The 12,999-nt window shown below is 40.9% G+C and overlaps 1 protein-coding gene across 1 annotated transcript in view; it reads right to left on the reverse strand.

The window, feature by feature from the left end:
• Positions 1 to 4,221: 4,221 nt before the first annotated feature.
• MEP1B (meprin A subunit beta) overlaps positions 4,222 to 12,999 on the reverse strand; it is a 31,709-nt gene continuing 22,931 nt past the window's right edge. The window contains exons 11-15 of the mRNA XM_075140727.1: positions 10,709 to 11,176; positions 8,797 to 8,979; positions 8,077 to 8,341; positions 5,443 to 5,644; positions 4,222 to 4,510 (exon numbers count right to left, since the gene is read on the reverse strand). Coding sequence (XP_074996828.1) covers positions 4,493 to 4,510; positions 5,443 to 5,644; positions 8,077 to 8,341; positions 8,797 to 8,979; positions 10,709 to 11,176 — 1,136 coding nt within the window. The 3' untranslated portion in view covers positions 4,222 to 4,492. The remainder of the gene's footprint in view (positions 4,511 to 5,442; positions 5,645 to 8,076; positions 8,342 to 8,796; positions 8,980 to 10,708; positions 11,177 to 12,999) is intronic.

Raw genomic sequence — 12,999 nt, forward strand, 5'->3', positions numbered from 1 at the left:
TATACTGTTTAGCATAGATATTAGGTGGCACACCTAAAAGATCTTCTGCAATGCTGAGATTCTTGAAGAAAGACTGGTACGCAGCTAGACCAACAACCTACCTTTTTTTTTTTTCCACTCCAAACCTGAGCCGCTGACTTGAATGTTGGGTTTTTTTAATTTTATTTTTAAGCCCATGCTGTGGCTACTGATAGACTCAGCAGTGGGGAATGAGTCATGCACACAGCTCTAAATACAATGTGCACATACTCTGCTGGGTCCAGCTGTACAGCTCGTCTGGAGCCCAGAAGAGGAGGAGCAGAGAAGACAACATTCACGTAAGCCCGGGTCCTTGCTAGGGGGGCAGCCACCGGGTACCAGCAGAGACCTCCACTTAAGTGAAGGACGGGAGCAGGGCAGCTGGCCTGAGGAGTCAACATCCACAGCTCAAGCCCTTGTTCTGCATGTTGTGGGAACCCAATAATAGGCTTTTTACACTAGTCCTGATCTGTAGAGAGTGGAGTGTGCCTGACTTGCATGGCTCCAGGGATGCAGGCAGAGCAAATCCTTGTGGCAATTTATAACCTGATTCACCACAATGTGAGAAGGACGGGGAAGAGAAGTAGAACTTTGTGCAGAGTTCACACTGGTGGATTTTACTATCATATTAGTATCTCGGTGATTTCATATGGTGAAGCTAACATTAAAGATTTTTAGTAAAACTTTCTGTGAATAAATCTGCTTTAGAAAAGTAAAGTAAACCCAGGCTTTCTGTGAAGGGCTGCAACCTCACGTATGGCTCTCTGACTGACCAATGCAGTATCTGATCTATGATCAACATCCATATTATCTGTAAATGTGCCAAATGTATGTCTCCAAAATTAAGCTGTTTCATTAAAAATAATTGATGCAGTCCTAATAACCATGTAGCAAAAGTCTTTGTAAAGCAAGGAAGATTAAACTGGGCTGGTGAATCTTTGTTGTTGTTTTCACAAGAGGTGACCGTTACTGAAACATTGCAATTTCAAGTAGTTAAATTGCAAATCCAAGTAAAGCATCTACTCATAGAGAAGAAAACTCCAGCTGAAATGCTTCATTTCCTAAACCGCATATGTATTTTCAATCTCTCACCTCCTTTCTTCACAGAAAAAGACCATCACTTCAGAAAAAGACGGTTGTGGTACAGCTTTTGTAAGAAAAATGTATTTGTTCAGAAACTTGAGCTAGTAGTATAAATTTTGTGATATACAATGATGAAGTGTAATATTGAATCTGATGTTGGACTTCTTGAGTAATTTTTCTGCACTGAAAATTGAAAGAAAAGTATTTTCCTCTTGAGTATTTTTAGAGCAGTTAATGACATTAATAAAACCTCAGTCGCTTTTGGCTCTGTGGAACCTGCACACCACTGAAAAGTGAGTTGTTCTTACTCACTGACTGGGAGATTCAGTTTTAAATTGTGCTCCTCGCTGATTCCCGTTTGAAATGAACAAGCAGAAATTTAACGTTTTTTTCCCCATAGAAGTTTACCAATTCAAGATATACTCTGGAAATTGTATCTTGCGCCATGTATTGTAATATATTGCTCTATGTATTAAGCTTTCTGCTAGTGAAAGCACAAAGAGTTTACAATTCAGGTAGTATTTATGCCATTTCAGGTAATCTGGATTTCAAAAAATATAAATAATTTCTGCAGTCACAAATCCGGTAGTTCACTTTTGAAATTATGAAATGCTCACTGTTTATAATGTTAAGTATTTTAGCCAGGGTTGAAATTATGAACAGTCTCATTTGTGTCTTCTTAAGTCCATGTAAATCTATGTGCATATCTTAATTGAAGGCGCATTTGGAGGATTATTTGCATGAAAACTGCTGATGAAGACATGTCAAAATAGGAAAGTTATTTTAAGACAGCTATAGTAGGGTATCTTCCTATCCAGGATGTTTGTTAGCTCTGACAAATCTTTGTTAATTTTGTCTGGCTGTTTTCATGAATCTTTGGGTTCCAACAAAAGCTAATAAAACCAGCTATGAATACTTTAAATATAACTACATTTCAGAGAATATTAATCAGAGGACTACATATGTAATGTCAGTACAGAGCCATACACATTTGTTACTTTGTGCCGTGCAGTAGCATTCAGAGGAAGTCTAATTCCCTCATCAAATTCCCATACGTTTGAACTGCTCTTGCCCAGAGTTAGGGTAAACTGCACGACAAATGTTATGATCATCAACATCCATTCCAGGGAATCAAAGTAACTGCTGACCTTTAAATGTGAACATATTCACATACCAGTCTACCAACCATCTGGTGTGACCTGACATTTCTATTACTGGCACTTCTGTCTCTTGCAGCCCCCACCCTCCAAAACACTGCAAATGTGATGACCTGTGCCCATGGTGACTGCCATTTTCCTCTGCAAAGTGTCCTCAAGGAAGTACACTTTGCTTCCTCTGGCCCTTCTCCTATTTCCATGCCTGCTCTGTTCTCCAAATCCCACTGACTTGTAGCCCTCCTTATCAAGGGTGTTAAGGGAGGTGCCAAATCCAACAGATGCGGGATCCCTCCTCCCCAGCTGACGTGCCCAGCCAGGAACGGTCCCAGGTGATCTCTCCATCCCAGTCCCAGGGATGCAGCTGCTGCTCTTCAGGCTTGCAGGTCTGGCCTGTAACAAGGTTGAGTGTGTATCCAAGAGACACATTCACACACACACAGAGGTCCCAAATGCGGCTGGCTGGAGACTGCTGCACACACACAGAGCATCGCGGGTAGCAGCACCCACCTATAATGCTACCCAGACTCGCACAAGTGCAGGCAGCCCCGTCCTCTTCCTCCCCTCCAGCCGATCAGAATGGAGGTTCTATGGTGGAAACGTGTGCCCTCATTCTCCACATCCATATCACGCCCACATTCACAGACCCCTTGAATGTTAGCAGGGCCTCTAAACCTGTTTAACATCCATGCCTGGACCTTAGCTGGTATGCAGGTCACCTCCTACTTGCCAGATAGAGCAATGTGATGCTGGCTAGCGAAAGAGACGCATACACTCACAAGCTCACATCACATAGGCACTCCCACAACCACAGATCCCTTGAATATTAGCACGGGCTCTCAGTCTGCCTGATACCCATGCCTGGACCCTTGCCTCCCTTACCCCAACCACTGGTTCAGACCAAGTCCTCCAGATGTGGAAGTGTTTCCTCCAACTCACCAGCTAGTCCAGCTTGAAGTTTCCTAGTGAATTATACATACACATACAGAGGATTAAATTCACTGAAGAAGTATAAACGCACCCAGGTCTCTCTAGTTGCCAGCACTTAAGCCTTTTACACACCCACATACAACCCGATCCCTCCAGTTGCTGCCACCCAGACCTACAGCCCTGGTGCCCATGGCCTCGTCTCCTGTTGCTGGCACTCGGACCTTTCAACACACATACAATACACACACACCAGTCCCTCCAGTTGCTGGGGTTTAGACCTACAAGCCCTACAGCCCACAGTCCCTCCAGTTCCTGGTTACAGACTCTTGCACGCCGGTCCCTCCATGTGCTGGTACCTAGACCCACAAGCCCTAAGACCTGTGATCTCCTCTGGTGATTGGCACACAGATCTCTTTTGCAGGCTGGTCTCTCCAGTTGCTGGCACCATTCTCCCACACTTGTTCCTCTCTGATCCACCATGATCCTTCCCCTTTTCTTTGGATCCTTTGGTCCTTCCCCTAAACATCCCACAGTCATTTTTACATAAGTCCACAAGCCTCTTCTGATAGTCCATATCCCAAGCAGCCTCAAGTATCCCATAATACTCATGTTAATCATGTTTCCCCCTTCCTATCCGTTAAAAATTGTTGTTCAGGTTGACATTCTTGAAGGCTCTGCATGAGTAGTTCCTTTAATGGACCATCAATCAGTGGCTGAAGCATTCTAGGTCCTCATTATAGTCTCTGTTGTGACTTTCTCATTAATGTTTGTGTGTCTGTGTGGTTAATTTATCACTTTCCTCATTACTTGTTGTTTCTTTTACAGTGACTAGATCACAACCAAATAACTTAATGAACCAGACGCTCCCGCACTCCGCATACCCTCACACTACAGACTGACAGCTGTTGCAGGAGTCAGAACCACTGGGGCCCCTGTGATTACAGGGTCCAGCTCCCTTTTATTATAGACTTCTGTATCATTATAAGATAGCAAACCTAGACTTCACTGTGTTGATTGAAAGTCGGGATGCAGTTTTACATGTTTTCATCATGTTCAGGTAGACTAAAGGACAGGGCAGACATGTCACACAACGTATTTCCATCTTTCTCCGTTGCATGGCGATAGGCAACGCTGTCAGACACTTCACTGACTTTAGCACAGTACTTTATCCAAATGATGAATTATTTTCCAGACTTTACAAACCTTTATCATGATGGTTGAGATAAAAGTAACAGAAAGAATGATGACGTAGTTGTGGTTTTCCAGTGATGTTCATCTTGTGTCTTTGATGCTTGTTTTCACTATCTTCAGAAGGATGTTTTATTCTAAATGGGAAAAAAAACCCAACAAACCCACATCTCAAAAGCGTGTAGGGAAGGGAAATATGTGTATAATGTAAGAGTGTTACTTACAAAGAAACTAAAATAATTTATTGGAAGGTCATAAAATAACAGTGTCAAGTATCTGGCATTGCACAGAGGTACTGCACCTCAACAGGACATCACATAAAGAATACTAGGACAAAATTAAAAATGAAAGTCTGCTCTCCAGAAGGCCATTCCTCTTCAGTTTGCTTACAAAATTTCTCCCGGGCCTTGTGAGTCCCTCTAAGCTATGTCATTCTTACTATTTCCAAGATTAAATCTCTGTTTAAACTAAGAGTCCAGATGCCTGGGACTTTATGAAACTTCCTATCAAAACCTGCCCAAATGTCTCTGCTATTCACTACATGTCCTTTCTGATCCAGTAATTCAGATCGTTTTAACCTGTTCTTTTAACTCTCCTTAAGTCACGATTTCCATGGCTACTTTGTTCCTTGCATAAAAAATGGCCACTGAATAGGGAAACTGATTTTTAGATTTGCTTTTTGTTTTGACATTTTGGGTTGGGTTTTTTAGCACCATGGTGTTTTAAGGGGAGCTCTTTAGTAGGAAATGCAATAATAGATGAAATACAAGTCCTCTAAGTGGAAGACATGGTTTAGTTACAAATTGAAAATGAGCCCCTTGTTCACACTCTCCCACTCAATGTAGGCTGCCATCAAGGCAGTAAGAGTGGTGGGGTGGAGGAGGAGAACAGGTTTTGAATGAAGTGGCTTTTTGGTGTTTAATAAATTAGTAGCACTTAATGGAGCTCTTTAATTCCTAAGCTGGAGTCTTCAGACTTTAAAAACGTGACATCCTCCAATTTACTTTTACTGGATTTATTTAGTCTTAGTAAATATATGTATAATTGTTGAAAAAGGCAAAATACTTACTTCTTCTAGAGTCAGGCTCTCACCATTTTCCTTTCCTTGGCTGTATTTCTTTTTAAGGCACACTGCGGTTGTGATAGTGACAATAAGCATTACAACAAATACAGCTACGGTTGAAGAAGCAGCTATTATAGTATTTTCTTGAGTTGAGCCTTTCCTTTCACACTTTTCTCCCATGTACCACCAGTTGTCACCTGCTGGACATCTAGAAAGTAAAAGAACAAACATGCGGTATCACCTAAAGATTAAAGGCATGAAAAGGGCTACTTAAAAAAAACCAGCATCTCTGATGCACCGTTTCTATATCCCAAAGTGTAATGAAGTTATCATCTTAAAATGGACTTCTATTTTAAAGTTGTCTCAAGTGGCCTACTGTCCTTACACATCTGGATGTGCTTCTTTCATCTTCCCGCTGTTTTACAGGTCATGTCTTCAGAGAGAGCCTTTGCCAGAAAACCCAAGCGTTACCCTGATCCTTTTGACTGCTTAATGCTTGGCCGCAGTTGATCTGTAGAGCTGCTGCTACAGAATGGTCATTTTTTGCTACCGATAGAGATGCCCTCTGGATCACTCAGTTCACTTGTCTGCTTCCTTTTCCTTGAAGTTTATAGCACTTTTGTTGATAGAAAACTCACTTTCTTCTCCATGAAACTGATACCTGTCACTAGGACCACTGTCATGTAATATTTGCTTCCACTATTACTAGTTACCCTCATATCCTGATGCAATTCTGCCTTTTGTCATGCTCAGCTTTTACACAAAGCCCTTCTATCTTCTTTACTCAGCTAATTTAAAAAAAAGCCTTTATAGGAAGGAGTTGAATAAGCTCCTAGGGCAAGTGGTTGAGAAGCTTTACACTGCTATTTTTATCCAATCAAGCCACATTTACCACCCTCCAGAAAACTTCATCCACCTGTTTCCCCACATATTCTTTGCTTTTTCAATTCTAAGCTCACCTTATCCAGCAATTCAAACCCGTGAGATAAATGGGGTGGAGACCACAGGTCAGACTCTCAAGGCATCTCTGACCAGACAGCAGCTGAACCAAAGCTTAGGTGCAGGAACTCCCCAGTTCTAGGACTGAGCTGGCCGAAGATGTTCCCACCACATTCCCTTTTCCCTGCTCAGTACTTCTCCACTAGTAGATATGGTACGTTCTGATCAGACCTTCTCATTGCCAGAAGGGGCTTATTTTCAAATTCAAAGAACTTGTGTGAGCTGCCCCTGCCGTCCTCCAAGAAGAAGGTAAGAAAAGAAATTAATGTCTTAGCAGTCATCTGGTTTTAGGACTAAAAACAACTTCCAGGCCTTGATTCCTTCGCCTTATCCAATATCACTATCAGCTCCGGAACATTTTATAGTGAGCATATGAGGGTCCCAACGATCTAACTGAAAAAAACCATATGTGCTGTTGAGTGCACATCTGCCCTATCTTTCTAACCCTGGTTGTTCCTAGTGTTATTGTTTTTCTAGTTCCTGTCTAAGCCATTTATTCAGAACTATATGTTCAACCCTGAAAATAAGTCCGCTTGCAGTGCGCTGCAAGGATACTGACTTTTGGGGGACTTCATGTGAGCTGCTTAAACAGAGTTAGGTATCACATCCCCCCTCATTTCCCAGCAGAAAATCAGAGCGGAAATTGACTGCCGGTCACACACTTCTCTAGGATGGAAAGTAGGTCACATAGGCACTAGAGCTTCAAATAGTCCAGAGATGTCAGAGAATAAATGTTTTCTTTCCATAATTTCGAAATCAGGCATAACATTCAGCATAACTTTCTTTTGTCTTCTTGGAACAGCTTCTTGACATTTACTCATATTTGTGACCTGCTTCTGATGGGTTGCACAAGAATTGTTTTTTAAAAGGTTTCTAAATGGGGAGATATAGCACTTAATGAGTCATCCTGACTCTTGCTGCTCTCGGCCTTTAGATGTTTGCCTCACAGCACTGCCCCAGTCTACCTGCCCTGGCACAGCATCACATAAGGTTACTATCTTCAGCCCTAGAGCTTGTTTGAGAGCTGGAACAATGCTGATCTGCCAGGTGGGTTACATAAATGTATCCACAGAGAATTAAATAAAAGTTCACATTAATTTTCTTGCAGGGCAAAAAATCTTTTTAGTCCTCAGCCTTCATCTCGGGTTTCAAAGGCAAGCAACTACACTTTGGTAATTCATGGTCATAATTTACACTACATAATATTTCTGAATTGAATTCTAAAATAACGTCTATGCTGCTTCCTGCCTGCGAATTATTAAACATCTTTTCTACTGATATAAATGCTATTTTGTTTCAACTGCATTTATATTTAACTCATAAATTTTGCTATAGGGACTTCTAAGGAGATGCACAGCCCATTTTATAACGTTGGACTAATACATTACTGAAAATGATAAATACATTTAAAATATAATTTACAGGGAAGTCAAGCAGGGTACTTCAAAGTGGTCAAGTGCTGAGGTTAGGAGCTTTGCTGCCCAAACTGGTCATAAGTTTAGTCTCGCAGTAGCAGTTGGAAATATTTGCCTTAATCAGCTATAGTCTGTCTTTCCTTTCATTCAGAATAAAGATTTATTCTACTAGAAACTTTCATTACTCATCCTAAAATTGCATTTGAGAGTGAATAAGGGCAGTTACCTGCACACCGGTGCTCTATCTACAATAACGCAGACACCATCATTTTCACAAGGGTTGTCTAGGCAGTAATCGGGAACCTCTATTTCTGGCTCTTCGGTCAGGGTGACAGAGGCTGTTGTGGTGGGTGTTGTGGTGGCAGTAGGCTTTGTGGCACTGGTGGGCTTGGTGGTGGCAGTGGCATTAGGTTTGATGGTGTTGGCACTGGACGTATTCGTAACAAAGGTGGGTGAAACACTTGGCTGAGTTGATAGTAGATGTGATATATCTGCATGGTAAAAACACAAGAAATAAGGTCTTTACCTCATGTTATTTTTCCTCTTATTCTAATGATAAGTTCTAATATTAAAGAGCAAAGAACCTGTCCACAGGTATAACGGATAAATAGTCTTTTTTACCTTTCAGGAGCATGATGTATTTTGGAAATGTCCTCTAGATTTTTCCAGAAACAGACAATTTTATTCAAAAAGTACTCTATTCAAAATAATTTGCACAGGATTAGCATCATTTTATACACCTTCACAAGAGACAAAGGAATTATACAGCGCATGTACCTATCCACAAATTTATCCAAACATATGATTTTAGATACATGCGTCGTTCCAAAACTGCTCATTTGCAAAGTACATCATGTGTATTTATATCTACAGCACTAGTGACTTAGTAAGTATGTGGCACTCTGTGTTTACTGAATCATAAAGAATATCAGCTATGTTTACATACCTTCCATTGTTAAAAGAATATAAACACCGTCTTCTTTAATAAAGTTGCGGCTTTTAAGTCTCTGATGAGTTAAGAATGCACTCGTTCCACTTCCTGGACCTCTCATGAATGTAGTTCCATTGGGGAAAGATGCTATGGATCCCACTTTATCTGGCCTATCCCAAAAATAAGTTGATGAGGAAGCTGGAAAAAAAAATTAACTGAGTGTGAGTGTGGGACCACTCTGGATTTCTTTCTCAATAGGGTCCTTTCCTTCTCAGATAACCTCTTCTGCAAAGTAGTACTGAGGCCTCTCTCAACAACCAAGACAGACTGCGTCCTACTTTGCCTGCTTCTGCTTAGTTGCTCATGGATATCATGAATATGGAGAAGACAATAAATTACCTGAAACTCAAGGAGTAGGAGCAATGCTGAACCTGCCTACAATATTTGCAGATTTTTTTGCCTGAGATTCCACACTGATGAGATGCACAAGACAACGGAGATCTTCAATGGCTTGGTTTAGCCTGAGGTAATGAGAAAAGAGCCTGCTGGAGATGAGGTTATTGGAGAGCTAGTTGAAAACCTGTTTTATTTTGGTTTTAGTTCTTTTGAAGTGTAGCAGGCAAGAAGATGAGTAGCACGTGACTCATCTGTAAAATAAATTAATTCAGTGCTTCTCAAAAAAGAGCATTTCTTGATGTGAATGTAGGGCAGAGGGTACTTGAACAACCTGAACAGTCACAAGCCACTGATGTCCCCTCCATCAAACCCTTTTCTAAATCTCAAAGTTGAGCCTGATTGTCTATGAAAGTACCTGACAGAGGGAGAAGAAACTGCCTGCTCCAACACCTCTTCTGGTTAGAGAAAGGATAGGAGTTACAAGGCTTCTCTTGGGAATCTGTGGCTATTAGCAATGTATGAATAAACAAGGGAGAAGGAGCAGAGTGCAAACAGACTGCATGTCCACAGGGTCAGGTAAGGAAAAGGGCTGAGCGCTCTCGTCATAACAGCAGAGAGCACGGGGAAAATGTCAAACATCTATGGAGGACCTGGTGTGATGCGTCTTTCATTTACAGGGGAGGACATTTAGTCTTTCTAGATTACCCACATTGTTTTCACATAAAGACAGTGTAGAAATAGAAAAATGAATGTAAATCATAAAATTTTTAAAATAATACTGTGGATTAGACATTTTTGTGCCTTCCTTTCTTGACTAATGTTACGGTCTGAAAGTCCAGGAAACTAATTCAGTGGTGGAGGTGGTTTCTTTTGGCAAAACTCTTATATCGATGCAGAAAGTCATTTTGGCCTAAATCCAATCTTTATCCAATGATGAATATAGGGTTTTTCTTTAACATCTCTCTTTATAGAGATTACTACCAATTCTCGGAGTTACATCTTTACCTCAACTGCCTCCTTTCCAAGTTATTGTGGACAATTGCTCTTTATCTTCTCATACCTTGAACTTGTACAGATTATGTAATATGAATCAGTACTTTGCCCATCTGGAGATTTCTGCTGACACCTCTGTACCTTTTACAAGGAGGGAGGGGATCTGTTAATGACTGCACTTTTATCTGGTATGAACTCTGTGTATTGTTAACTCAGTATTTTTCTTTTCTTCTGGAAAAATTCCATTCTCATTAAAGCAGATATAAATGCATCTTCACAGAGCATATGAAAGAAATTTTAGGAGTGGATTATCCTCCTATTTCTTACGCAAATCAATTTTGAAGTCCAGGGCCCCAGCTTAACCTACTTGTATGTTCAATTTTTTCTTGTCTGTGGATCAATTATAGTGTTGCTGCAAACAAATGAAATATTCCAGAAGCTAAAAAAAAAGCACTAATTTACACAAAAAGAAAATTTGACTCCTTATCTTTTGGCTGTGTTTTAAATGTACTGAATAGCACATCTGATTTTAACTAACCTGATAATTTCAGAGGGTCAGTTGTTATACTTCTTTGGTTTGACATCCGTTGACGAATATCAGGATGCTGGTCAAGCAGAATCATGGTACCTTGTTGCCATGCACAGGGCCATTGCAACTGATCATCATTTGCTCCAGAGATCAAGTACAAGTACATTGCTAAATTAAATGGGTTATCAGTGGTACCATTTACATACAAGCTGACCTGAAAAGCATATCCTTTACTGGAGTAAAAAGGTGGACTGTATATTCTTCCTGCTGCCCCTGCTGGGCTTGTGTTGAGGAGATGTGTGAAATTTCTGATATGCCAGACATGGTGGGGACACTGAGTTTCTGACAAATTGATGTCATCAATAGAGAGGCCTCCGTTTGATAAGCCACTTCCTCTCACGCCTTGAAACACGACCTGGAATTTACTTGTGACATTCAAAGAAACATGATGGAGCTGCCAGTAAGTCGCAGGTGAACCTGAAAAACAAGGTTAGGGATTTCTGAGTAAGCAGTACAGTCAAACACTGCGCAGGTTTACAGACCCTATACCAACGCTGTGTAAGAATTTCTCAGTTCCACCAGCGCTGACATGATGGAATATTTCTTCTGTAGATGTTACGTTTTCAGTGCAAGATCATATTTTCTCAATTCAATTTTTCAACAGATTTAATATGCATAGCAGCTCTTTAATTTGAATGAAAACAGTGTTAATGGTTTTTAAGACTGCTTTTTCTTTTATATTGTTAAAGAACATTTCATTAAATTAGTATAAATGTTGTGATAATTAAATGCACACAGATGGCTGTCACCTGTATTATTAAAAAGAAAAAAATTCAAAGCAAAGTATATTCAAATAACTGAATAACAACATGTCTCAACAAAAAATGCTACGGAGGATTCTGGGAGCCTAGAACTACGAGACTTGTTCATTCAATTGTTTTTGTATATTTAAATGGCTTGTCGGAAGTTTGCCTATGCATAAGCACTATCCACCCATCAAATGATTAATGGTTTCATGTTCAAATTAAACCCAGTGGTTGCAAAACCTACTTCATGTGATAAAACCTCCCTGCGAGTCTGGTGCTGCATCCAAAAGTGCCTGCACTAGCAAATTCCACTTGACTCCAAGAGCAATGTGTGCAAAAGCAAAGACCTCTGCACAGGGGCCTTGTAAGGCAAGTGAAAGTAGGACATCCTTTGTTAATAGTATGTACAGCAAAACAGTTTCTTTTGCTGTCTTGTTTATGTTCACTTGCATGGAAGATCAGACTTCCAGCTGCATTTACAGAATAGGCAGTGCCAATCCCAGGTACAGAACTCATGCTTCGCTTTCCTAACAATTCTAAACACAACACAATGGATCTCAGATATGAGTCTTAATTTCTTGCCATTTTTCATTACCATTATAATTAGGAGGAAAATAATAAACCCAGAAACAAGAACAAAAGCACCCCACTATTTTCCATTAAATTGCCTTCTGCATTGACTAAAGCTTTTGAACTGCACAGATTATATGCAAGACTGGGGTTTCTGACTCATGTTCCACGAGCAGACCAACTACTGTGCTGTAAAATGTCCCACTCCCACAGCCTCCCCTGCTCCCGGCTGAAGGCAGCCACAGCAGCCGCAGAGCAGCAGAAAGGGTTCAGGGCTTGTCCCTCAGCCTCTCGAGCATGGTGGATCAGTGCAAACCCATGAGCAAGTCAGCCAGGATGTCAGATCATGGCTGGAAAGGGCTGTGGTGTCAGTGCTTCTTCCAGTCTGTTGACTCTGTGTTGGTGAGGGTAACTTCTCACGTGAGAGAAGTGAGACAGCTTGGGGGAGAAATGATCTCTTTACCAGAGATTGTCAAAGTAGGGTGCCCATTTGGACGCACATATCAAATCAAAGACTTAAAAGGAAATTATGGACGTGAGAAAGAGGGAATGGGAGATGGGACCTAATATACAAGAAAGAGTATTTGTCAAGAGGGCTGAAGTATGGAGAAATTAATCTTGGCTTCAAAGAGGGTTCGAAAGAGCTTGGAAGGCTCAGACTAATCTGAAATTTACATCTGCCTTAGCAGCCCTGACACTTATATTCACTTATATGATTCCTGATGGCACACAGGGATGATGAAAGCATCAGGGTGAAGAAAAGAGTGGAAGAAAGAAAAGAAAAACAGGCATGAGCAGTAGCTGAGCCTAAAGGGACAAAAAGAGGCAGAGGAAGTGGACTTGATACCTATTTTGTAAAAGAACATGCTCAATCCCTTATGTAACCAGAAGACTGAACTAGTTGTAGCTGTAATAGAGACCAAG

The sequence above is a fragment of the Calonectris borealis genome, chromosome 2, assembly GCF_964195595.1.
Source record: "Calonectris borealis chromosome 2, bCalBor7.hap1.2, whole genome shotgun sequence".
Classification (NCBI taxonomy): domain Eukaryota; kingdom Metazoa; phylum Chordata; class Aves; order Procellariiformes; family Procellariidae; genus Calonectris; species Calonectris borealis.